Source organism: Salminus brasiliensis, chromosome 22 (genome assembly GCF_030463535.1).
Source record: "Salminus brasiliensis chromosome 22, fSalBra1.hap2, whole genome shotgun sequence".
Classification (NCBI taxonomy): Eukaryota; Metazoa; Chordata; class Actinopteri; order Characiformes; family Bryconidae; genus Salminus; species Salminus brasiliensis.
In genome coordinates this window covers 31813690-31838749 of record NC_132899.1, presented here as the reverse complement: position 1 = coordinate 31838749, position 25060 = coordinate 31813690, and the positions used below count along the sequence as shown (strand labels likewise).

At 45.2% G+C, this 25060-nt stretch overlaps 1 protein-coding gene and 16 non-coding genes across 17 annotated transcripts; all 17 read left to right on the top strand.

The window, feature by feature from the left end:
* Positions 1-4: 4 nt before the first annotated feature.
* On the top strand, positions 5-117 carry trnal-caa (transfer RNA leucine (anticodon CAA)). Its single transcript has 2 exons — positions 5-42; positions 72-117. It is a non-coding gene; the product is annotated as a tRNA-Leu (tRNA).
* A 139-nt stretch (positions 118-256) lies between these two features.
* On the top strand, positions 257-369 carry trnal-caa (transfer RNA leucine (anticodon CAA)). The gene is made up of 2 exons: positions 257-294; positions 324-369. It is a non-coding gene; the product is annotated as a tRNA-Leu (tRNA).
* A 139-nt stretch (positions 370-508) lies between these two features.
* trnal-caa (transfer RNA leucine (anticodon CAA)) lies at positions 509-621 on the top strand. The gene is made up of 2 exons: positions 509-546; positions 576-621. It is a non-coding gene; the product is annotated as a tRNA-Leu (tRNA).
* A 137-nt stretch (positions 622-758) lies between these two features.
* trnal-caa (transfer RNA leucine (anticodon CAA)) lies at positions 759-871 on the top strand. The gene is made up of 2 exons: positions 759-796; positions 826-871. It is a non-coding gene; the product is annotated as a tRNA-Leu (tRNA).
* Positions 872-1258: 387 nt separating this feature from the next.
* Positions 1259-1371, top strand: trnal-caa (transfer RNA leucine (anticodon CAA)). Its single transcript has 2 exons — positions 1259-1296; positions 1326-1371. It is a non-coding gene; the product is annotated as a tRNA-Leu (tRNA).
* A 642-nt stretch (positions 1372-2013) lies between these two features.
* On the top strand, positions 2014-2126 carry trnal-caa (transfer RNA leucine (anticodon CAA)). Its single transcript has 2 exons — positions 2014-2051; positions 2081-2126. It is a non-coding gene; the product is annotated as a tRNA-Leu (tRNA).
* Positions 2127-2264: 138 nt separating this feature from the next.
* trnal-caa (transfer RNA leucine (anticodon CAA)) lies at positions 2265-2377 on the top strand. The gene is made up of 2 exons: positions 2265-2302; positions 2332-2377. It is a non-coding gene; the product is annotated as a tRNA-Leu (tRNA).
* A 139-nt stretch (positions 2378-2516) lies between these two features.
* On the top strand, positions 2517-2629 carry trnal-caa (transfer RNA leucine (anticodon CAA)). Its single transcript has 2 exons — positions 2517-2554; positions 2584-2629. It is a non-coding gene; the product is annotated as a tRNA-Leu (tRNA).
* Positions 2630-2766: 137 nt separating this feature from the next.
* On the top strand, positions 2767-2879 carry trnal-caa (transfer RNA leucine (anticodon CAA)). The gene is made up of 2 exons: positions 2767-2804; positions 2834-2879. It is a non-coding gene; the product is annotated as a tRNA-Leu (tRNA).
* A 139-nt stretch (positions 2880-3018) lies between these two features.
* On the top strand, positions 3019-3131 carry trnal-caa (transfer RNA leucine (anticodon CAA)). The gene is made up of 2 exons: positions 3019-3056; positions 3086-3131. It is a non-coding gene; the product is annotated as a tRNA-Leu (tRNA).
* Positions 3132-3268: 137 nt separating this feature from the next.
* trnal-caa (transfer RNA leucine (anticodon CAA)) lies at positions 3269-3381 on the top strand. Its single transcript has 2 exons — positions 3269-3306; positions 3336-3381. It is a non-coding gene; the product is annotated as a tRNA-Leu (tRNA).
* A 137-nt stretch (positions 3382-3518) lies between these two features.
* Positions 3519-3631, top strand: trnal-caa (transfer RNA leucine (anticodon CAA)). The gene is made up of 2 exons: positions 3519-3556; positions 3586-3631. It is a non-coding gene; the product is annotated as a tRNA-Leu (tRNA).
* A 138-nt stretch (positions 3632-3769) lies between these two features.
* Positions 3770-3882, top strand: trnal-caa (transfer RNA leucine (anticodon CAA)). The gene is made up of 2 exons: positions 3770-3807; positions 3837-3882. It is a non-coding gene; the product is annotated as a tRNA-Leu (tRNA).
* Positions 3883-4021: 139 nt separating this feature from the next.
* Positions 4022-4134, top strand: trnal-caa (transfer RNA leucine (anticodon CAA)). The gene is made up of 2 exons: positions 4022-4059; positions 4089-4134. It is a non-coding gene; the product is annotated as a tRNA-Leu (tRNA).
* Positions 4135-4524: 390 nt separating this feature from the next.
* trnal-caa (transfer RNA leucine (anticodon CAA)) lies at positions 4525-4637 on the top strand. The gene is made up of 2 exons: positions 4525-4562; positions 4592-4637. It is a non-coding gene; the product is annotated as a tRNA-Leu (tRNA).
* A 380-nt stretch (positions 4638-5017) lies between these two features.
* Positions 5018-5130, top strand: trnal-caa (transfer RNA leucine (anticodon CAA)). Its single transcript has 2 exons — positions 5018-5055; positions 5085-5130. It is a non-coding gene; the product is annotated as a tRNA-Leu (tRNA).
* A 330-nt stretch (positions 5131-5460) lies between these two features.
* On the top strand, positions 5461-24079 carry vps35l (VPS35 endosomal protein sorting factor like). Its single transcript, XM_072667475.1, has 30 exons — positions 5461-5490; positions 6386-6485; positions 8088-8270; positions 8455-8571; positions 10535-10559; positions 11824-11900; positions 12018-12146; positions 13402-13486; positions 13577-13633; positions 13752-13848; positions 14074-14121; positions 14218-14311; positions 14749-14949; positions 15680-15726; positions 16298-16409; positions 16502-16618; positions 16742-16795; positions 16879-16959; positions 18304-18366; positions 18475-18560; positions 18643-18723; positions 19012-19075; positions 20351-20449; positions 20809-20886; positions 21380-21494; positions 21597-21736; positions 21848-22013; positions 22219-22337; positions 22446-22592; positions 23182-24079. The coding sequence occupies exons 1-30, from the start codon at positions 5474-5476 to the stop codon at positions 23278-23280; spliced, it is 2898 nt and encodes a 965-aa protein (XP_072523576.1). The 5' UTR covers positions 5461-5473; the 3' UTR covers positions 23281-24079.
* The last annotated feature ends 981 nt before the right edge of the window (positions 24080-25060 follow it).

Below are 25060 nucleotides of genomic sequence, written 5' to 3'. Positions count from 1 at the left end.
TTACGTCAGAATGGCCGAGCGGTCTAAGGCGCCAGACTCAATGTTGATGTACATTTTCAGAAGCTGGAGGTTTCTGGTCTCCAAATGGAGGCGTGGGTTCAAATCCCAGTTCTGACAAGCATTTTCAAATCAGGCTTTTACCTGATTTACTTCGAGTAGTCTTGAAAACGTCTTTAAAAGGAATAGTTTTTTCAATTTCAATGTGTCATCAGAAATATCTATGTATCAAAGTCTGAAAGAAGTGGTCAGTCTTTATGTCAGAATGGCTGAGCGGTCTAAGGCGCCAGACTCAAGATTGATGAATCTTCTCACAAGCTGGAGGTTTCTGGTCTCCAAATGGAGGCGTGGGTTCAAATCCCGCTTCTGACAAGCATTTTCAAATCAGGCTTTTACCTGATTTACTTAGAGTAGTCTTGAAAACGTCTTTAAAAGGAATAGTTTTTTCAATGTGAATGTGTTATCAGAAATATCTCTGTATCAAAGTCTGAAAGAAGAGGCAAGTCTTTATGTCAGAATGGCCGAGCGGTCTAAGGCGCCAGACTCAAGGTTGATGTACCTTCTCAGAAGCTGGAGATTTCTGGTCTCCAAATGGAGGCGTGGGTTCAAATCCCACTTCTGACAAACTTTTTAACATGAGCATTTTCTAAATTGTATGTTGAGCAAGCTTGAAAACATCCTTAGAAGGATCAGTTTTTCCATTCATGGTTTAATAACAGTTATCCATGTATCAAAGACTGAAAGAAGGAGTCATTCTTTACGTCAGAATGGCCGAGCGGTCTAAGGCGCCAGACTCAAGATTGATGAATTTTCTCACAAGCTGGAGGTTTCTGGTCTCCAAATGGAGGCGTGGGTTCAAATCCCACTTCTGCCACAATTTTTCGTGTGAGCATTTTCTAAATTGTATGTTGAGTAAGCTTGAAAACATCCTTAGAAGGATCAGTTTTTCCATTCATGGTTTAATAATAGTTATCCATGTATCAAAGACTGAAAGAAGGGGCCGTTCTTTATGTCAAAATGGCCGAGCGGTCTAAGCCGCCAGACTCAAGGTTGATGTACCTTCTCAGAAGCTGGAGGTTTTTGGTCTCCAAATGGAGGCGTGGGTTCAAATCCCACTTCTGACAAACTTTTTAACATGAGCATTTTCTAAATTGTATGTTGAGTAAGCTTGAAAACATCCTTAGAAGGATCAGTTTTTCCATTCATGGTTTAATAATAGTTATCCATGTATCAAAGACTGAAAGAAGGGTTCATTCTTTACGTCAGAATGGCCGAGCGGTCTAAGGCGCCAGACTCAAGATTGATGAATCTTCTCACAAGCTGGAGGTTTCTGGTCTCCAAATGGAGGCGTGGGTTCAAATCCCACTTCTTACAGGCGTTTTCAAATCAGGCTTTTACCTGATTTACTTCGAGTAGTCTTGAAAACGTCTTTAAAAGGAATAGTTTTTTCAATTTCAATGTGTTATCAGAAATATCTCTGTATCAAAGTCTGAAAGAAGAGGCAAGTCTTTATGTCAGAATGGCCGAGCGGTCTAAGGCGCCAGACTCAAGATTGATGACTCTTCTCACAAGCTGGAGGTGTCTGGTCTCCAAATGGAGGCGTGGGTTCAAATCACAATTCTGACACAATTTTTCATATGAGCATTTTCTAAATTGTATGTTGAGTAAGCTTGAAAACATCCTTAGAAGGATCAGTTTGTTCCATTCAAGGTTTAATAACAGTTATCTATGTATCAAAGTCTGAAAGAAGTGGTCAGTTTTTATGTCAGAATGGCCGAGCGGTCTAAAGCGCCAGACTCAAGATTGATGAATCTTCTCACAAGCTGGAGGTTTCTGGTTTCCAAATGGAGGCGTGGGTTCAGATCCCACTTCGGACAAGCATTTTCAAATCAGGCTTTTACCTGATTTACTTCGAGTAGTCTTGAAAACGTCTTTAAAAGGAATAGTTTTTTCAATTTCAATGTGTTATCAGAAATATCTCTGTATCAAAGTCTGAAAGAAGAGGCAAGGCTTTACGTCAGAATGGCCGAGCGGTCTAAGGCGCCAGACTCAAGGTTGATGTACCTTCTCAGAAGCTGGAGGTTTCTGGTCTCCAAATGGAGGCGTGGGTTCAAATCCCACTTCTGACAAACTTTTTAACATGAGCATTTTCTAAGTTGTATGTTGAGTAAGCTTGAAAACATCCTTAGAAGGATCAGTTTGTTCCATTCAAGGTTTAATAACAGTTATCTATGTATCAAAGTCTGAAAGAAGTGGTCAGTTTTTATGTCAGAATGGCCGAGCGGTCTAAGGCGCCAGACTCAAGGTTAATGTACCTTCTCAGAAGGTGGAGGTTTCTGGTCCCCGAATGGAGGCGTGGGTTCAAATCCCACTTCTGACAAGCATTTTCAAATCAGGCTTTTACCTGATTTACTTCGAGTAGTCTTGAAAACGTCTTTAAAAGGAATAGTTTTTTCAATGTGAATGTGTTATCAGAAATATCTCTGTATCAAAGTCTGAAAGAAGAGGCAAGTCTTTATGTCAGAATGGCCGAGCGGTCTAAGGCGCCATACTCAAGGTTGATGTACCTTTTTAGAAGCTGGAGGTTTCTGGTCTCCAAATGGAGGCGTGGGTTCAAATCCCACTTCTGACACAATTTTTCATATGAGCATTTTCTAAATTGTATGTTGAGTAAGCTTGAAAACATCCTTAGAAGGATCAGTTTTTCCATTCATGGTTTAATAACAGTTATCCATGTATCAAAGACTGAAAGAAGGTGTCATTCTTTACGTCAGAATGGCCGAGCGGTCTAAGGCGCCAGACTCAAGATTGATGAATCTTCTCACAAGCTGGAGGTTTCTGGTCTCCAAATGGAGGCGTGGGTTCAAATCCCTCTTCTGACAAGCATTTTCAAATCAGGCTTTTACCTGATTTACTTAGAGTAGTCTTGAAAACGTCTTTAAAAGGAGTAGTTTTTTCAATGTGAATGTGTTATCAGAAATATCTCTGTATCAAAGTCTGAAAGAAGAGGCAAGACTTTACGTCAGAATGGCCGAGCGGTCTAAGGCGCCAGCCTCAAGGTTGATGTACCTTTTCAGAAGCTGGAGGTTTCTGGTCTCCAAATGGAGGCCTGGGTTCAAATCCCACTTCTGACAAACTTTTTAACATGAGCATTTTCTAAATTGTATGTTGAGTAAGCTTGAAAACATCCTTAGAAGGATCAGTTTTTCCATTCATGGTTTAATAATAGTTATCCATGTATCAAAGACTGAAAGAAGGAGCCATTCTTTACGTCAGAATGGCCGAGCGGTCTAAGGCGCCAGACTCAAGGTTGATGTACCTTCTCAGAAGCTGGAGGTTTCTGGTCTCCAAATGGAGGCGTGGGTTCAAATCCCTCTTCTGACAAACTTTTTAACATGAGCATTTTCTAAATTGTATGTTGAGTAAGCTTGAAAACATCCTTGGAAGGATCAGTTTTTCCATTCAAAGTTTAATAATAGTTATCTATGTATCAATGACTGAAAGAAGGGGTCATTCTTTACGTCAGAATGGCCGAGCGGTCTAAGGCGCCAGACTCAAGATTGATGAATCTTCTCAGAAGCTGGAGGTTTCTGGTCTCCAAATGGAGGCGTGGGTTCAAATCCCACTTCTGACACAATTTTTCATATGAGCATTTTCTTAATTGTATGTTGAGTAAGCTTGAAAACATCCTTAGAAGGATCAGTTTGTTACATTCAAGGTTTAATAACAGTTATCCATGTATCAAAGTCTGAAAGAAGTGGTCAGTCTTTATGTCAGAATGGCCGAGCGGTCTAAGGCGCCAGGCTCAAGGTTGATGTACCTTCTCAGAAGCTGGAGGTTTCTGGTCTCCAAATGGAGGCGTGGGTTCAAATCCCACTTCTGACAAGCTTTTTCAAATCAGGCTTTTACCTGATTTACTTCGAGTAGTCTTGAAAACGTCTTTAAAAGGAATAGTTTTTTCAATGTGAATGTGTTATCAGAAATATCTCTGTATCAATGTCTGAAAGAAGGGGTGAGCCTTTATGTCAGAATGTCCGAGTGGTCTAAGGTGCCAGACTCAAGGTTGATGAATCTTCTCCTAAGCTGGAGGTTTCTGGTCTCCAAATGGAGGCGTGGGTTCAAATCCCACTTCTGGCACACTTTTTCACATGAGCATTTTCTAAATTGTATGTTGAATAAGCTTGAAAACATCCTTAGAAGGATCAGTTTGTTCCATTCATGGTTTAATAACAGTTATATATGTATCAAAGTCTGAAAGAAGGAGTCAGTCTTTATGTCAGAATGGCCGAGCGGTCTAAGGCGCCAGACTCAAGATTGATGAATCTTCTCACAAGCTGGAGGTTTCTGGTACCCAAATGTAGGCGTGGGTTCAGATCCCACTTCTGACAAGCGTTTTCAAATCAGGCTTTTACCTGATTTACTTCGAGTAGTCTTGAAAACGTCTTTATAAGGAATAGTTTTTTCAATTTCAATGTGTTATCAGAAATATCTCTGTATCAAAGTCTGAAAGAAGGGGTGAGCTTTTATGTCAGAATGGCCGAGCGGTCTAAGGCGCCAGACTCAAGGTTGATGAATCTTCTCCGAAGCTAGAGGTTTCTGGTCTCCAAATGGCGGCATGGGTTCAAATCCCACTTCTGACACAATTTTTCATATGAGCATTTTCTTAATAGTATGTTGAGTAAGCTTGAAAACATCCTTAGAAGGATCAGTTTGTTCCATTCAAGGTTTAATAACAGTTATCTATGTATCAAAGTCTGAAAGAAGTGGTGAGTTTTTATGTCAGAATGGCCGAGCGGTCTAAAGCGCCAGACTCAAGATTGATGAATCTCTAGAGGTTTCAGGTCTCCAAATGGAGGCATGGGTTCAAATCCCACTTCTGACACAATTTTTCATATGAGCATTTTCTTAATAGTATGTTGAATAAGCTTGAAAACATCCTTAGAAGGATCAGTTTGTTCCATTCAAGGTTTATTAACAGTTATCTATGTATCAAAGTCTGAAAGAAGGGGTCATTCTTTTTGTCAGAATGGCCGAGCGGTCTAAGGTGCCAGACTCAAGGTTGATAAACCTTCTCAGAAGCTGGAGGTTTCTGGTCTCCAAATGGAGGCATGGGTTCAAATCCCACTTCTGACAAGTGTTTTCAACTCAGGCTTTTACCTGATTTACTTTGAGCAGTCTTCAAAATTTTCAAATGAAGCTTTTACAGATTTTTTTCTCCAGTGGCAGGTGTGAATGTGAACTTTTTGAAACCAACTAAAACGTTTAAATTAACGCCTCGATGTCTAAGTGATTATTTAACATAGATAAATGTAAATAATGACAGTAGTTTAAAGAAAGAAATTCGGTCAAATAACAATGCAATTATTTCATAGAAATCAGAGAGTTTTTAAGCTCATCTCTTTTGAGGCTTTTATTTTGAAAGGTCGTCTCGTCGTCTTGTAAACTTCCGCGTTGCTCACATGACCCTGGTTTGAAGATGGCTTCTGTTCAGTGGTGAGAAATCTCTTCATTTTTAATCTTCTGTTTTGTCTCCAGCAGGTTTTACTGAGTGCTTTTAAGAAGCCTCCAGTCTGTGTTGGGGATGTACTCATGCACTTTAGCACAAACAAACATTTGCCAGCTTTTTAGCTGTTCGGTCATTTTCTCCTGTCCACCTTAAAAGCCACAGTGGGGAGCTCGTGCTTGCAGCTGTCTATAATTTAACACCTTTCCAGGAATAAAACACTGGAACAGGATTTAAGGGATGTTATGGGTCGGAAACTTCGATAATCCGCCGGTAAATCGGAGAACAGCACTAGGTCTCTCTTGACTTTTCAGTCCACCTTAAATGCCCCAATTTCTTCATGACGCTTTGACAGTCAGTAGACTGTGATTACTGCGCCATTTAAGGTGGACCAGCAAACTCCAGCAAACTCCAGCTGAGTAAACACGGATCTGCAGATTACAGGACGAGGCTTAACTTCATCATTTTCCTTTATTTCCTTTTATTATTATTATTATTTTTATTTATTTATTTATTTATTTATTTATTATTATTATTTTTTAATCTTGGAAGATTTCCCTTTCCCTTCCACCTTAATAATAATAATAAAATAAAAATTAGATTAGTGGACCAGATTAAATGGGCAGGGGCTAAGCTGGCCTTTATGGTGAATTTTGTGGTCTACCTTAAATAGTGTGAAAGTTAACGGTGCACCATTTAAGGTGGAACGGACCATTGCAATAGGAACTTAAGGTGGTTCTGACCTGTTTTCTGGCCTCTTGCCTAGCTTTTCTCTGGTGATCGATTAAAAATGAACACTTTATATTATTATATATAATAATTATATATTATTATTATTATTAATAATAATTATTATTTTAATAATCCTGCCTGTGTGTTTTCCAGGCATGCCCGTGTGCGGAAATACGGCGCGGAGCTGCAGAGGGGCCGAGTGGAGGCAGCACCTGTGGAGTTGGGAGACTACCATCCCCTCAAGCCCATTACAGTAAGAGGAGAGTCTGTGGGTGCTGACAGTGCCTTTATGAAATTAGCATTAATCAGCGTTACAGTGAGATCTAATATTTATTAGTGTTTTTTTTGTTGCATTTATTAATTAATTAATTAATTAATTAATTAATTAAATGTCAGTGTAGATATTCTAGTGCAGCAGCCGAGCATCACCTCAGCACTCGGTTCTTCTGGAGAAAAGTACAGTTCTGGAAGGAGCTGCCGAGTCGTCCAACAGCTTAAGCTGTTGCCGCTTCCAGGCGGTCGCCAGGGTGTTCCTATGTGGCACTTGGTGTAGTGGTGATGCTTGGGTGGTGGTCGTCGTTGCTATGGTGTTGCTAGGTGCTTGTTAGGCAGTTGCTTAGTGGATGCTTGGGGGTTAATATGATAATTATGATGATTATTATGATGATGATGTTAGATTGTTGCTATGATGTTGCTAGGAAGCTGCTAGGTGGTCACTGTGGTACACTGTTTTTGGTTGCTAGGGGGATGATATGATGATAATGATGCTAGGTTGTTGGTATGGTGTTGCTAGGATGCTGCTAGGTGGTCACTACGGTGAAACTGTTTGATTACTGGTTGCAAGGTGTTTTTTTTGCAGTTGCGAGGGGGTTGATATGATATTGCTGCTAGGTTGTTGCTGTGGTGTTGCTAGAATGCTGCTAGGTGGTCACTATGGTGAAACTGATTTTGATAAAAGGTTGTGAGGTGGTTGCTATGCAGTTGCTCAGTGGTTGCTAGGGGGTTAATATAATGATGATGCTGCTCGATCATTGCTATGGTGTTGCTAAGATGCTGCTAGGTAGTCACTACGGTGAAACTGTTTGACAACTCGTTGCAAGGTGTTTTTGATGCAGTTGCTTAGTGTTTGCTAGGGTGATGATGCTGTGATGATGATGATGCTGCTAGGTTGTTGCTATGGTGGTGTTAGGATGCTGCTAGCTTGTTAGGGGCGGTTTGTGCAGTTGCTTAGTGGTTGCTAGGGGGTTAATATGATGATGCTGCTAGGTTGTTGCTATGGTGGTGATAGGATGCTGCTAGCTTGTTATGGGCGGTTTGTGTAGTTGCTTAGTGGTTGCTAGGGGGTAAATATGATGACACAGCAAATGGTAAATTCGCAGGCCTCAGGACTCGTTCCCTTAGAGGTGAATGGCAGATCTTCATGCACCCCTCTTTTGTCTCCAGCAGGCTGGTACACCATCAGCATATAAAGGATACCACAGCAAACGCCTGGCAACGCGCTGGCAGACACCTGAGATACCATAGCAACATCCATCGAACACTGAGCTACGCTCTTTAAGTGCTGGGTGGAGGAGGACCGGCTGGCCCTCAGAGCTGGTCTGTAGTGAAGACTGATGATAAATTAATGAGCGGTTTGGCGTTCAGGACTGGGGCTAAAAGGGTTCAGCTGTCGAAAGACTCTGGATTTGTTGCTCTTGAAGAGTCCGGTCTCTTAAAAAAGCCGCTCAATTACAGTCATTAGACCAGTAGACCGTCTGCTTCGCTTCCCACCGCTCCGGCACTAATGTGTAGCGCTGTATCGCCAAAGCCACTCGCCCCTCACATCTCCATATGCATCTCCCTCTCCCCCCCACAGGTGACGGATTCCAGGTCGCGACGGGGAGGCCGCAAAGGCAGCACGTCCTCATCCTCTTCTTCCTCCAGCTCCGTGGCCATGGACCCTCTGAGCTCCATGCTGGAGGGAACGGACCCCCTGTCCCTCTTTGCTGCGGCTTCAGCCAGTGAGGCTCCCGCCCTTTCTCACAGCAGCTCTGCAGTGGTAGGTCTGTCTGAGGTGGGGAAAGGGACCAGGCGTGTAAATACAGCCGTTTTATCTGCTTCGGGGACTATTTTATGACATATCCCTCCACTATTAATGGGTTTAAAAGCCACAGAACTTCTCAGAACTCTCAGGATTGTCTCTTTTAACGCGCTGTAGCAAGTCATTCTCTCTGCTTGTTCAGGAGCTGGGCAGGAAGCGGAAGGAAAACGAGGAAGAGGTGGGTGCGGACTTTGAGCCGTGGACAGCCAAGCGTGGAGAGATCCTGTCCAGGTTCACCACCACAGAGAAACTCTCTATAGTAAGCAACATTGACACCTCGACACATGTAAAGCATGTCACTGATGGTCTGTTATGAGACGGGAAACATCACATGTAATCCGAGCCGGTTTAGGACCTAAGAAAGGAGTGTGGTTCTCTCGCTGGTAGAACAGTTTCCACTATAGTCGAGGTCCTAATCAGGCGGAATTCCAGAGTAAAGACGGGGAGTAAAGATCTTCCAGAATGGAGATAGTGTAGTAAAATATCTCTGTCGTTGCACAACTACGACCAATCCGGGTGGTTTTGGCAGCGTGGAAAAGAGTTGAAGAGTTTAGCTCATCCTCTTCTGACAGATTAACTAACTCACTCCTCACCTGATGATCCGGGAGCCGTCTGCCGCTGTTGCTGCGTCACGTTCACAGCGAGGCTCTGAGCTGACGCCAAGCTAGATAGATAGACAGACAGACAGACAGAGAGACAGATATACCGATAGATATACAGACAGATAGATAGATAAATGGATAGATAGATAGACAAAGACAGACAGACAGATATACCGATAGATAGATAGACAGACAGATAGACAGATATACCGATAGATAGATAGACAGACAGATAGACAGATATGTAGACGGATATACCGATAAATGGATAGACAGATAAATGGATAGATAGATAGACAGAGACAGACAGACAGACAGACAGATAGACAGATATATAGACAGATACACCAATAGATGGATAGACAGACGGATAGACAGATAAATGGATAAATGGATAGATGGATAGACAGACAGACAGACAGACAGATATATAGATAGATATGTAGACAGATATACCGATAGATGGATAGACAGACAGACGGATAGATAGACAGACAGATAGATAGATAGACAGAGATAGACGGATAGATAGATAGACAGATGGAAAGACAGACAGACGGATAGATAGATAGAAAGACAGACAGACAGACAGATATACAGATATGTAGACAGATATACCGATAGATGGATAGATAGATAGACAGAGACAGACAGACAGACAGATAGATAGATAGACAGACAGACAGATATATAGACAGATATACCAATAGATGGATAGACAGACAGACGGACAGATATGTAGACAGATATACCGATAGATAGACAGACAGACAGACTGATATATAGACAGATATACCGATAGATGGATAGACAGATGGACGGATAGACAGACAGACAGACAGATATACTGATTGACAGACACACAGACGGATATGTAGACAGATATACCGATAGATGGATAGACAGATAAATGGATAGATAGATAGACAGAGACAGACAGACGGATAGATAGATAGATAGACAGACAGACAGACAGACAGATATATAGACAGATATACCAATAGATGGATAGACAGACAGACGGACAGATATACAGATAGATAGATAGATAGACAGACAGACAGACAGATATATAGACAGATATGTAGACAGATATACCGATAGATGGATAGACAGACAGACGGACAGATATACAGATAGATAGACAGACAGACAGACAGATATATAGACAGATATGTAGACAGATATACCGATAGATGGATAGACAGACAGACGGATAGACAGATAAATGGATAGATAGATAGACAGAGACAGACAGACAGACAGATATATAGACAGATATACCAATAGATGGATAGACAGACAGACAGACGGCCGCATAGATAGATGTATACATACTCACTTTCTTGCTTTCAAAGGAAATTTAGCAGCCAATAGCTGTTGCACAATACAACACATTAATACAATCCAATAATAACAACACACAGAATAAACGTAAAGAATATGCATTTGAAGGCAGATGAAAGGCAGTGCAGTTATGAAGAATAAGGAATAAGTCAGAAATGAGGAGCATCAGTTATTAACTGATTGATGAAAGATGATGGTAATGATGATGATGATGATTATTATTATGAGAAAAGTAATATTAACTAATTAACTCTTTCTTTTCTGTCCTTGCAGAACCTCTTCATGGGCTCTGACAAAAGTAAGTCAAGTTCTCAGTGCAGGCATTTCCGCACTACGGCTTTCAGAAGTTGTTTTGTTTTTAATATAAAATATAGTATAAAAATTATTAAAAATGCTAGTTTTGTTCATTAAACTGCTGTTTGCGCACCTGGCCACCGCAGCGAGACTGTACGTAATCCGATTCGCCCATAGATTTAGAGCCCGACTTCTGCCAGAAAACAAAAGCTTTAGAAACCGGGCTGAGTCGTTTACGTTGTTGTCACTACACCACGGTTCGTCACTGTGGCCTCACAGTTAGATCGACAGGCTTGAGACACAACCACCTTTGTGTGTTTGGGCTAATTGTCCTGTGGGAAGACCCAGTTCTGTCCAGGTTTCAAGAAGACAACCATATAAGAAGACCGCATGGGTGGAATTTGGCCTCGTCCAACGCACTGTGGTGGTAGTCACAAGCCCAGAGCTGAACAGGGCCCAACAGTGGCAGCTTGCTAAGCCCGGGTACAAACCCAAAACCCTATCATCAGCAGCCCGGTGCTCTAACCCGATCCTCCACCTTCATTATTCCGCCCCAGAGTATGATGCTCCCACTGCCATGCTCAGCAGCTGGTGCGGTCTTATCACAGTTGAGTGGACTATATGTCCAAATGTTTGTGGACACCCCTTCTAATGCATGCATTCAGCTACTTTGAGTTGCACCCATTGCTGACACAGATGTGTCCTTGTAGAGAAGAAGTACTGCCAGTAGAATAGGATTTCCTAGAGCAGATGGTTGGTGTGGTGATCATCACCTCACTAACGCTCTCGTCACTGAATGCCATCGAATCCTCACAGCTACGCCTCACGGCTCCTCCTCCAAACTCTAGTCGAAAGCCTTCTTCCCTGGACAGTAAAGACTCCAACAAAAGCAGGATCTGCTCCTTTTAATACCCTTGATTTCAGGAAAATCAATGAATGAGGAGTAGGTGTCCCAATACTTTTGTCAATTGGGTATACAGGTTGTTTTATTAAGTTATACAGTTGCAGGGAGGCTTACTGTGTGTCACAGCGGGGCTCTACCTCAGTCTCGGGTTGCCAGGTCGTCGAGTTCCTGTAGAGATTCACTGTACAACACTGACTGGCCCTCACTGATGATTCCGGTGTCTGTAGAAGAGGCGTCGGTAATGCGCATATTATATGAAGTCACCTTCGTTTAATCCAAGGAGGAATTGTGAAACGAGGTTAGCGTTCATGTCTGTGTGTCATGTTGCACTGAAGTCTTAATAATTCGAACTTTCCCTGTAAAGGCAAAGCCTCCAGCCCCAGCTCTGCTGTCTCGGAGAAGGTGCGCACTCGTCTGGAGGAGCTGGATGACTTGGAGGAAGTGAGTCTGTCGCTGAACTGACTCTAGTTTTTAAATGTCTGAATGTTTGAATGTATTTTCAACTGTGTGTGTGTGTGTGTGTGTGTGTGTGTGTGTGTGTGTGTGTGTGTGTGGCAGGGCTCTCAGAGGGAGCTGCTGAACCTCTCTCAGCAGGACTACGTGAACCGGATTGAGGAGCTTAACCAGTCACTGAAGGAGGCCTGGGCTTCAGACCAGAAAGTTAAAGCCCTCAAAATCGTCATCCAGGTCAGTAAGCATTTGTTTGCTGTAGATTTGCCTAGTGCCTCGCTGATGCATTCGTCATTGCAGCTATTACAGCACTAATTGCACCCCCTTGTGGAGAGTCTTTAGCCTGCTAACGGTGGCAGCTTGCTGAGTCCGGGTATCTAACACCAACAATCCCGTCGTCAACAGCCCGGTGCTCTAACCCGGTCCTCCACCTTCAATATTCCATCCATTCCTGTAACACCAACAGGTGTTACAACACCAAGACACTCCCCCCTCTTGGGACCAAGGCAGGTCCGTGAGCATCTGACTCAAGCCTCTTTAGTTCATAATAGGAGATGCTAGGCAAACATTGCTAAAAACACTGGACTCAGACTGTCCCCAAGTGTGTAGAACTTCTTTTAATACGGAAATAAAAAGGTTTGCAGGTTATTTTCTGATATTTTAGAGGTTTTCTGAATTATGCATACCGAATATCCATCAAAAATATCCATACAGCACACCTAATATTTGACCAGATGCTTTCAGTAGCCCCCCAACAAGCTTCTGGCAGAATCCTGGTTGGATATTTGACCTCTCTTTCTGGCAGAGTTCAATTAAATGTGTTTGATTCCTGATTCAGACTGGACTTTTAAGCACCGTCCACATATTTTTTATAGGGTTGAGGTCAGGACTTCGGGAAACACCTACAATTAGCCTGCTTAATCTGTTCCATGACCCCCCCCCCTCCCATGTGTGTTTGGGATCATTGCCCTGTTTGAGAACCCAGTAGTGTCTAAGCTTTAACCATCTGTTATGCTAAAGGTTTGAGGTTATGCTGAAGAATTCTGAGGATGTCCTCTTCCTCCTCCTCCTCCTCCATCCACAATTCCACCCAGAGCTTGATTTTTACTCTGTGGTGGGGATTTTACAGCTTTTTTAGGGTTTACTGAGGTTCTGATATCTAGAACCGAACTCCCAGCCAGCCAGATGTCCGGTTGTCCCTCCGTCCGGTTGCACAGTGTGCTCGTAAGGCGGCGGATATGGGTGGCCGGTGGGCAGCCGACCTACATCAGGACCTCCTGTCCATCCTGATGGAAGATGGGGTGCAGGGGGCGGCTGCTCTGTCCAGGTTACTCAGACCTGACCCACTTTTAGAAGCAGCCATTCCACATGGAGAGGAGACTATATTATGAAGACATGCTTTGTACATTTCCCCCGGGGGTCCCTGAGGGGCCAGATTTACTTCATTAGAACTGAAGCTCAGATTTCTTCTTTGAACGTTTATCATTTTCAGTGCTCCAAGCTGCTGTCGGACACCTCCGTGATTCAGTTCTACCCAAGCAAGTTCGTCCTCATCACCGACATCCTCGATACCTTTGGTAAGAGCCGAACACCTGAACACCTGAACACTGCTACAGACTTCGGTACGAGCCGTGCGAGCTAATTGGTAATACCTCTCGTTCCGACAGGCCGCCTGGTCTACGAGCGCATCTGGTCCATGTGTTCAGATCCTCGTCCCCTCCCAGGTAAGGTGACGCTCATCCAGCAGTAGCCCGACATATTGAATAGTCTTTCAGCTTCATGGGCATCAATAAGTAAATTCCTGAAACCGAATCATTAAAAATGTTCTTCACTCCCCTTTAGACTCCTTCTCTGTGGACGACGTGAACGACACGGCCAAAGAGACGTGCCTCAACTGGTTCTTCAAGATCGCGTCCATCAGAGAGCTCATTCCTCGGCTGTATCCGCACATGAAACCTGATTAGACCCTACCCTGATTTTGCTCAGTCCTGTCCAGCAGTGTAATTCATTTCTATGTAAACGTAAACCTCTCTTAATCTAAAGTCCCCTTGTCCCGGAAACCCAAAACGCACCTCATTCAGACAGCAGACTGGGCCGAAACGTACAAAGCAAAGCCACGAAAGGCTGTCAAGCTGCCTGTAGAGTTCCTGAACTCCTGATCTAGATATGTGGAGGCCGCCATACTGAAGTGCAATCGCTTCCTCAACAAGACGTGAGTGCCTTACTTCCCTCTTTTCTGAGCTCGAGAGTCGTATTTGGGCTTACAGGCTTTGTTTCGTACAAGGTCTTACCTTTCTCTTGCTTTCAGCGGGATTCAGGAGACTCTGCCGAGGCTTACGGCTATGATCCGTGGGATTGGGGACCCCTTAGTGGCGGTGTATGCCCGGGCCTACCTGTGCAGGGTAAGTCCCCTTACCTTCATCGATAGATGTCCTCATTCTGGTCTAAGCTGGGTGTCTGTATGAGGGGAAATGAATGGTGTCTGAGCCATTGTTTGGGGTATTCCGGTCTCCCAGGGAATCAAACCTGCAACCTTCCGGTTGGAAGCTTTCTTCTCTAACCTCTAGGCCATGGCTGCCCAATGTAAAACCCGACTCACCCGGTGCTCACCTATTGCCCAAGCCTCTTATCTACCACAGTGGACAAAGCTGGCTGGGCTGTTTGGGGTTTAGGGTCAGTTCAGTGTCCAGCAAAATTCTTATTTCGAGGATACGATCAAAGCTGGGGGGCGATGGTATACCCCATGGTCCAACTTGCGGCAATTGTGGGTTTTTTTTGTTGGGGTTTTTAATGGGTGGGAGTTTGAACTGTGTTTCCCTCGTTTCTTTCTCTGGTACAGGTGGGCATGGAGGTGGCGCCCCACCTGAAGGACAGCCTGAACAAGAACTTTTTTGACCTGCTGGCGTCTTTCCGCCAAATTCACAGCGACACGGTGCAGAACCAGCTGGTGATCCAGAGGGTGGAGATCCCTGTCTACCTCACACTCTACTCCCCCGCCATCCACTGGATCCTGCAGTGTGTGGCCTACAGAGCACCAGATGTAAATATAAACACACACACACACACACACACACACACACACACACACACACACACAAACACACACACATCTACAGCACCCTCTGGAGGCCAGATGTTTAACCAGACTGAAAAGTGCTAAGAGTAAGAGTAACCTAGGTTATGACTGTGCTCCTGCCGCTCAAACCTACACTACTGCCACTCGAACTCTGCTACTCCTCCGCTACTGCCACTAAAAAACTATGCTACTGCCGCTGAAATCTACGCTACCGCCACTCAACATAGGCTGCGACTATGCTCCTGCCGCTCAAACCTACACTACTGCCACTCGAACTCTGCTACTCCTCCGCTACTGCCACTAAAAAAACTATGCTACTGCTGCTGAAATCTACGCTACCGCCACTCAACATAGGCTACGACTATGCTCCTGCTGCTCAAACCTACACCACTGTCACTCAAACTCTGCGACTACCATGCTACTGCCACTCAGATTTCTTCTCTTCCGTGTCAAAATAAACCCAACCAAGGGGAAACGCTCCAGAGCCAGAGCTAACCAACACTGGCCTTAAACAGCACGAACAGCCTGGTTAAGCTTTTTAGTGGATGTCTGGGGTGATTTTATGATGCGTTAAAGTAAACCAGCTATAATTGATTATAACTCATATTAACAGTAATTGTTATTAAAAAAAACTTTTCCTCCAAACAAACACTGGAGAGTTCAAATAACTTGTGTTTCTCGCTCTCTTTGCCAGGTGCTGCTGACAGAAATGATGGAGAGGTGCAAGAAACTGGGCAACAAGTAAGATTGTCTTGTTCTGGGCTGGACATCTCAAACCTTGGGCTGTTTATAAATGTTTAATAATGAATAGATCAATAGAAATGCTCTTTATATTATAATATAAATAATATAGAACAGTCCTTTTATCTAATTTGCCACTGTGGTATAGGACCACAGCTCCAGCACCTCCATGCGATGGACAGACTTATCAAACCAGGCCATCTTCTTTCATCACTCAGAGGTTGCTCAGATTGTTGACACTTTTTATGGTGGACAGGTGTCAGCAGGGGTCAGCACTCTGCCCATTCTGCAGCTACGCAGGCCCAGCAGTGGGGCTCTGCACCGTAACCTCCATTAAACGCTTCTGTCCATGTGCAGCAGTAGTCCTTCTGTAGGCCCTCCCCACTTGGTATAGCCATCGTCGGAGCGTCTCGGGTGCCCGACACCCTATCGCTGGTTCCTCGGGCCACAGTCAGTATGTATTCACTGCTGTTGACCAGCTTCTCACCCAGTTGTCAAAGCAGCTCAGGTCTCCACCCTCCCCATACTGTTGTCATAAGATGTAATATGACTGTAAGCTGTTTCCTCACAGTGCTCTCCTGCTCAATTCTGTGATGTGGGCCTTCCGGCCCGAGTTTGTGGCAGCCAGAGCTACGGACTTCATTGGCATGATCAAGGACTGTGACGAGGCCGGATTCCCCAAGGTGAGGAAAGTTTGTTGGGGGACAGAATCTGGACTTGGACTGGCAGTGACCGTCTGATACAGTACACTTACATATACCCCCTGTTTGTTCAGCACCTCCTGTTTGGCTCTTTGGGCCGAAGTCTGGCCTGTGCTGACCCTTCAGAGAGCGAGAGGCTGCCCATCCTCAACGAAGCATGGAAAGTCATCACTAAAGTGCGCAGTCCGCAGGTACGCCAGAGTCCACCCCCACCCCGATGCTGTTCGTGATGGGGACACCCCTGTCTGCAGGGCCAGTTTTATGGTGTTGTGTGTGTGTGTGTGACGGGTGTGTTTGTGGGATGTGTGTTTCAGGATTATATCAACTGTGCTGAAATTTGGGTGGAGTTCACCTGTCGCCACTTTACAGTGAGTCATCAGACTACCTTGGTGTTCTAGTTGGTTAATATATATATAAACATTTTTAAATGTATAATCGTTTGTCATCATAGAAACGAGAGGTCAACACCGTGCTGGCGGACATTATCAAGCACATGACCCCTGACCGCGCGTTTGAGGATGCGTATCCGCAGGTACATGTGAGCCTCTCAAACTACGCTGCTGTCTCTGAAACTATTCTGCTGCTGCTACTGGCACTCAAATCTGCGCTACTGCCACTCAAACTCTGATCCTACTGTGCTACCACCGCTTAAACTGAGCTACTACTATTCTACTGCTGCTCAAACCTACACTACTGCCACTCAAACTGAGCTACTACTATTCTACTGCTGCTCAAACCTACACTACTGCCACTCAAACTGAGCTACTACTATTCTACTGCTGCTCAAACCTACACTACTGCCACTCAAACTGAGCTACTACTATTCTACTGCTGCTCAAACCTACACTACTGCCACTCAAACTGAGCTACTACTATTCTACTGCTGCTCAAACCTACACTACTGCCACTCAAACTATGCTACTACTATTCTACTGCTGCTCAAACCTACACTACTGCCACTCAAACTATGCTACTGCCACTCAAACTATGCTACTACTGTGCCACCACCGCTTAAACTGAGCTACTACTATTCTACTGCTGCTCAAACCTACGCTACTGCCACTCAAACTATGCTACTGCCACTCAAACTATGCTACTACTGTGCCACCACCGCTTAAACTGAGCTACTACTATTCTACTGCTGCTCAAACCTACGCTACTGCCACTCAAACTATGCTACTGCCACTCAAACTATGCTACTACTATGCTCCTACTGCTCAAACCTACACTCCTGCCACTCAAACTCTGCTACTACGCAACTGACCCTCAAACTAGACTACTACTATTGTGCTGCCGCTTAAACCTACACTGCTGCCACTGAAACCCTGCTACTGCTTTTTTACTGCCATTTAAACTATGCTACTGCTGCTGAAATCTAAGCTACCGCCACTCAGCATAGGTTACAACTATGCTCCTGTCATTTAAACCTACACTACTGCCACTCGAATCCGCGACTACCATGCTACTGCCACTCAAACTAGGCTACTACTATGTTACTGCTGCTTAAATCTACACTACTGCCACTCAAACCCTGCTACTACTTTGCTACTGCCGCTCAAGCTAGTCTACTACTTTTCTACTCCTGCTTAAACCTATGCTACTGCCACTCAAACTTTGTGACTACCGCCACTCAAACTCTGCTACTATTACTTAAACTAGGCTACTACTCTGCTACTGCCACTCAAACTAGACTATTCTACTCTACTCCTGCTTAAACCTACACTACTGCCATTCGAACTCGGCTACTGCCCCTTAAACTAGGCTACTACTGTGCTACTGCCACTCAAATCTACGCTACTGCCACTGAGTAGTGTCACTTACTCCTGAAATATGCAATTAATACTCATGCAGTGCTGTGGCCCTCCATGTCTTTCAGTTGCAGTCAGTGATGAAGAAGATCCTCACCTATTTCCACAACTTCTCTGTGCTCTTCTCCATGGTGAGCGTTAACGGACCCTGATCTTCTGCTTAGCGCAGAACCGAATGAAGGAATTCTAGCTCCTATTTCTTTTCTGATCATCTTTCTATTGGATCTGTAACGTTCTAGGAGAAGTTCCTGCCCTTCCTGGACATGTTCCAGAAGGACAGCGTACGAGTGGAGGTTTGCAAGTCCATCATGGAGGTCTTCATCAAGTACGTCCCGGAGTAGCAATGAATCTTGCACCCATTAATTGCTTAGACAACCTCCTAATGGAAAGGGCTGTTGTGTGTTTAGGCACCAGCAGGAGCCGACCCGCGACCCCGTCATCCTCAACGCCCTGCTGCACGTCTGCAAGACCATGCATGACTCTGTCAAGTAAGTGCTGCAAGTAGAGGTGGGCAGTATAACAATATTTGATCAGATTATAATGAATTATTGTGATGCACTATGTTTTTTTTTTGTATATTTTTCCAGCATCTTTAATTACCAGGACTGTAATTAGATTTTTTTTAATTGAAATTAATTGAAAAGTTTTTCAAATCCGTGCGTCTGGTGCATTTTATCTTCCTATCAAAATATTGCGAAACGTTTTTAAATATCGTCCCAACAGTCCTGCCTAAAATTGCTTCAGTGTCTCCGATCTTGTGTGTATTGTAACTTCAGCGCTCTCACAGTGGAGGACGAGAAGAGGTCTCTAGCTCTTCTAATCAACGGCTTCATCCGCATGGTGAGTACTGCAGAGCGCTCTGCTCCTCAAACTAGGCTACTTCTATTCTACTGTCACTCAAATCTACGCTACTGCCACTCAAACTAGGCTACTACTATGTTACTGCTGCTCAAATCTACACTACTGCCACTTGAACCCTGCTACTACTCCGCTACTGCCGCTCAAACTAGGCTACTACTTTTCTACTTCTGCTTAAACCTACACTCCTGCCACTTGAACTCTGCGACTAAACCGTGCTACTGCCACTCAAATCTACCCTACTGCCACTCGAACCCTGCTACTGCCGCTCAAACTAGGCTACTACTTTTCTACTCCTGCTTAAACCTACACTACTGCCACACGAACCCTGCTACTACTCTACTACTGCCACTCAAATCTACTCTACTGCCACTCAAACTAGACTACTACTTTTTTACTCCTGCTTAAACCTACACTACTGCCACTCGAACTCTGCGACTACCATGCTACTGTCACTCAAATCTACGCTACTGCCCCTTAAACTAGGCTACAATCATGCTGCTGCCGCTCAAACCCTGCCACTTGAGCTCTGCTTCTACTACGCTACTGCCACTCAAACTATGCTACTGCCACTCAAACTGTGCCCCTACTATGCTACTGCCGCTTAAATCTACTCTACTGCCACTCAAACTAGACTACTACTTTTTTACTCCTGCTTAAACCTACACTACTGCCACTCGTACTCTGCGACTACCATGCTACTGTCACTCAAATCTACGCTATCGCCCCTTAAACTAGGCTACAATCATGCTGCTGCCCCTCAAACCCTGCCACTTGAGCTCTGCTTCTACTGCCACTCAGATCTACGCTACTGCCACTCAGATCTACGCTACTGCCACTCAAACTATGCTACTGCCACTCAAACTATGCCCCTACTATGCTCCTGCCGCTCAAACCTACGCTACTGCCACTCAAACTATGCTACTGCCACTCAAACTATGCCCCTACTATGCTCCTGCCGCTCAAACCTACGCTACTGCCACTCAAACTATGCTACTGCCACTCAAACTATGCCCCTACTATGCTCCTGCCGCTCAAACCTACACTACTGCCACTCAAACTCTGCTACTACTCTGCTACTGCCGCTCAAACTAGGCTACTACTTTTCTACTCCTGAGTGGTGTCACTTACTCTTGAAATATACTTTTAATACTCATGCAGTGCTGTGGCCCTCCGTGTCTTTCAGTTGCAGTCATGCCTCATAGCTAGAGGCAGTGTGTGTTGTATAAACTGCTGTGTTTATGACTGATCGCTCAGGTGTCGTTTGGTCGCGACTTCGAGCAGCAGCTGAGCTTCTGCGTGGAGGCCAGAGCCACATTCTGCAACTTGGAGCCGGTCATCATTCAGCTTATTCACGTGAGTGCCCCCAAGTCCTGGGCCCACCCTGCACGTATGTCTTATCTGTGTGTGTGTGTGTGTGTGTGTGTGTGTGTGTGTGTGCGTGCTCTAAAGGGCGGGTTTACAGCATGTTTATTTATGTGTGTTGTGTGTGTGTGGGAGGGAGATAAACAAGACCGTTATGGACACTTAAATATTGTACAACAGCCAGATTTTAATTAACATTTAATTACGTTTTTCTGTTGTAGCACATTTGTTTCATGTTCCTGGTATAAAAACAGGATATTGGCGTTAATCCTTGTCCCGGAAACCCGGATCTTATTGTGCAGAAGGAAAGGAAATTTGAGGAAACCGTGTTTTTGCTCTGTTTTCTGCAGACGGTGAACCAGCTAGCCATGGAAACGAGGCGGGTGATGGGAGGGAGCCACTCGCGCAAAACGGCAGCATTTGTCAGGGTCAGTCTCTCAGCTTCTACTCCAGTGGTGACCAGCGGTCCTCATGGAGGGTGAATGAGATTAAATAAGGAGGTGATTAGATCTAATCACAGTCAGAGAGTGGCCTCTGACCAAACAAGGGACCAAGCAAGGGGATTAAAACCAATTGCAGTCTCTGAACAAACAAGGAAGCAGTCACAATCAGGGGTCTCAGAGGTCTCAGAACAGACAGGGAGGAGATTAGAACCAATCACGGTCAGAAGAAGGTCTCGGCACAAAGAAAACGGTGAGTAGAACCAATCACGGTCAGAGAAAGCTTTTAGAACGAAAAAGGAGAAGATTAGAACCAATCACGGTCAGCAGGAGGTCTCGCAACAGACCAGTCGCAGTCAGAAAGTGGTCTCGGAACTAACGAGGAGGAGATTAGAACCAATCACAGCTCAGGGAGAGGTCGTACTTATTGTCTGATCTGGTCATTCAGCTCATTTGCTCATGCTTGTTTGTGTCTGTACAGGCATGTGCAGCCTATAGCTTCATCACCATCCCCTCCCTGACCAGCATCTTCAGCCGCCTCCACCTCTACCTGCTGTCAGGACAGGTGGCGCTGGCCAATCAGTGCCTTTCCCAAGGTGAGTGTGCCCTTCAAAATGCCCTGCTTTAATTACACGTAATCTTGCGGTCGGTGGGCGGAGCTCCTTACCTGCAAGCTTTCTTCTTGCCCTTTCTTTCAGCCGATGCCTTTCTGAAGGCTGCGGTCAGCGTTCTGCCAGAGGTGCCGCGCACCATCAGCGTGGAGGGCAAGCAGCGCTCTTCTGAAGCCTTCCTGCTGGACTTCATCAACAGCTTCCTGGCCACTCTGCTGGTGGTGCCGGTAGGTCCTTTCGGAACCCTGGCGTAGCCATCATAGCTATTTTTCCAAGCACGATACACACCTTTTAAGAAACGGTAAGTTTGATATGTGTGTGTGTGTGTGTGCACATAGGACCACCCTGAGCAGGGCGTGCTGTATCTGGTGAGGGGGCTGTTAAACATGGTGCAGGACTACACCTGGGAGGACAACAGTGATGCTAAAGTGCGAGTGTATGTCAGCGCTCTGCCACTTCTGGCTGCCATGAGTCAGGAGAACTATCTGTACACCATCCCTAAAGGTACACACACAAACACACTCCACAGTGGCACTGCCAGTATCACCCGAGGATCGCTGGTTCGAATCCCGGGTCATGCTGCATGCCATCAGCAGCAACAATTGGCCTTGCTCTCTCTGCTGCAACGAAACCAAGTCCCAGTGGGTCAAGACCTTACAAGCTGATACCTGACCATGATGACTATGAAACCTTCTGGCTTCCCCTCCAGTGGACTCCAACGAGACGCTGTACGGAGGAGACCCCAAGTTTGTTGCCGAGATCAGCAGGCTCTGTGAGACTCTCATTGGTCAGGTGCTGGACCACCTGAAGACCCTTGGACGAGAAGAGGTGAGAGGGGCACGCAGTTTCGGAGAGCACAACAGCATTTACACTCGATTGAAACACTACACACACACCCGAATGCACACCAGTGAAGAGTGTATGTGTGTTTTGCAGGGAGTGCGCAGGCAGGGCGCCATCGCTTTTGCCCTGTTCAGCGTTCTGCTGGCTCACGGAGATCTGCGCAACAACAAACTCAACCAGCTGGCCGTCAACCTGTGGAACCTCAGCCACAAGAACGGCTACTGCGATACACGCACTTCGGTTAGTCACACACACACACATTGAGTTGTTGATAAAAAAACTACCTCCACCATGTTTGGAAGCTGTACTTTAGCCTGGCTAGCTCTCACTGTGAGCTGTTGATGATGAAACTACCTCCACCATGTTTGGAAGCTGTACTTTAGCCTGGCTAGCCCTCACTGTGAGCTGTTGATGATGAAACTACCTCCACCATGTTTCGAAGCTGTACTTTAGCCTGGCTAGCTCTCACTGTGAGCTGTTGATGATGAAACTACCTCCACCATGTTTCGAAGCTGTACTTTAGCCTGGCTAGCTCTCACTGTGAGCTGTTGATGATGAAACTACCTCCACCATGTTTGGAGGCTGTACTTTAGCCTGGCTAGCTCTCACTGTGAGCTGTTGATGATGAAACTACCTCCACCATGTTTGGAGGCTGTACTTTAGCCTGGCTAGCTCTCACTGTGAGCTGCTGATGGAACAACCTCCACCATGTTTGGAAGCTGTACTTTAGCCTGGCTAGCTGTGTTTCACAATTACTGATTGTTTGGTGTGTGTGTGTGTGTGTGTGTGTGTGTGTGTGTGTGTGTGTGTGTGTGTGTGTGTGTGGCAGGTCCGCACCCTGGAGCACATCAAGCAGCAGGCCCAGCAGGCTGAGCTATCGCACCTGTCGGACATGCTGCTGCGGCTCTCCCTGCAGTCGCGAGCCTAAGACAGCGCCCTGTGACCTGCTGTCGAGACCAGAAGCCAAGCAGGACCAGATGCATTCAGCGGCTCTCTCGGAGTGCAGGGATCGTGGACGACTGAAAAAAGCTGATACACTAACACACTGATCGTTCAGATATGAAAATCATTTTACCATTCCCATTAGCACGTTAGCCGCTCCTTAAAGGACGTCTTCAGCTGAAAAATCAACGTAACATGACCGGTAACTGACCTCCAATTCAGCCGATCTACTTTACAGCAGGAGATGCTAGGCTAATGTTGCTAACAAGCCCCAGTATTATTCATGTATGAAGATTTGTGCTAAAACTGGAACTACGGACAAAGGCGCTGTCACTATGAGCAGAGGATTGTTGGGTCGAATCCCATCGGCAGCCGGGCCTGGCCAATTGGGGGTGAGGGTCCGCCCTCAGTAGTGTACGGGTCTTATTATCCAAGTAACGTCCCAGTCTGTAGGTGTGGTGGGTGAAAGTGGGTCCAGTCCCTCCAGCGTTCAGTGCTGTGGAGTTTCTCGACTGAAGGAAGTTGCACTATATGTTCTAAACCACATCCTCTTACCAGACTAATGAAGATCTGGAGGGATCTGAGAGACGGGCTGAGATCGTCGATGTGGCAGTCTAAGCCCAGCGTTTGTTAGCCAGATTAGCCTAGCATCTCCAGTTTTAGACCAGTGAGCTCCATCGCCGGACTGAACCGTTAATCCTAACGTCAGCAGCACATCTGATTAAGAGGCCCTTCTGCACTTTGTACATTTCTATGTGGGATCTTATATAAAGCTCTCTAACGTGCAGCTGTGTCAGGCTTTTTTTATATATATATATAAAAATCCCATTTCCTCGAAGGTTTGAGGAGTATGTAAACACGGGCGGGTTAGGCTAAGACCAAGAACTAACCCTGGAGCAACCCCCGGCAGCCTGAGCGATCACACCTGTGGGGCATCACACCTGAGTAATATCGCAGTCTATTATCTACCGAAGTGATATTCTGTCCACTGCTTTGTCCAGGTACTGCCAGACCTGGCTCTCCGCTACCCTTGTCTTAGTGATTTGGAGCTCGATGTGTCACACTTGTAAGTCTACCTACAGGCAGCTTGCGAGAAAGAGGTCAGGATGGCATGCTCTGGTCAGGTAAACAGCACTCTAGATGGGTTCTAGATATTTCGTATATTTGATGAGACACATCATCAGACACGTCCTTTTACGATAATTAAGGATAATCACACACACGTTATCATGGCAGATCGAATAGAAAGCCTCCCTGTATCATTCTTGCTCTGAGGCAGCTGAGCTCAGGTCAGGCAAGATCTCGGGACACTCAGATCATCTAAAACTGCAGGACTGACACGTGGACGTCAACCACCGTGGAGAGATGGCATCCGTCAGGAAGCTGAACAGAGGCTCTGGTGAGCTTCAGGCCCCAGGGAGTCCATCAGCTGTAGGCCGGCCACAGTTCTGTGCCAGTACCAGCTTATCAGCCTGTGTGAAAGGTGGTGGTGGTGGTGGGGGTAGTAGTGCATCCCCTCCAGTTTTTGAGTTTACTGTAAGCCACGCCTAGCTTGCACCTAGATTAAATTATGTATTAAAAATAAATAATTATTATTATTAATAATAATAATTAGATAAATATATATAGAGAGATATATAGAAATGTACATAATTTAATATAATAATTATTAACAATTGTAATAAATATAATAATTATTTTTTTAAAATAATAAATATAAGATATATATTATGTATATTATAGCTGTATTGATTAATATAGCTGTA

Bases quoted from the DNA above. Each gene is read 5' to 3' on its own strand.
- vps35l (XM_072667475.1), top strand. The intron at 8,271-8,454 runs GTAGGTCTGTCT...CTGCTTGTTCAG, and splicing joins CTCACAGCAGCTCTGCAGTG to GAGCTGGGCAGGAAGCGGAA. The intron at 14,122-14,217 runs GTGAGTGCCTTA...TCTTGCTTTCAG, and splicing joins AATCGCTTCCTCAACAAGAC to CGGGATTCAGGAGACTCTGC.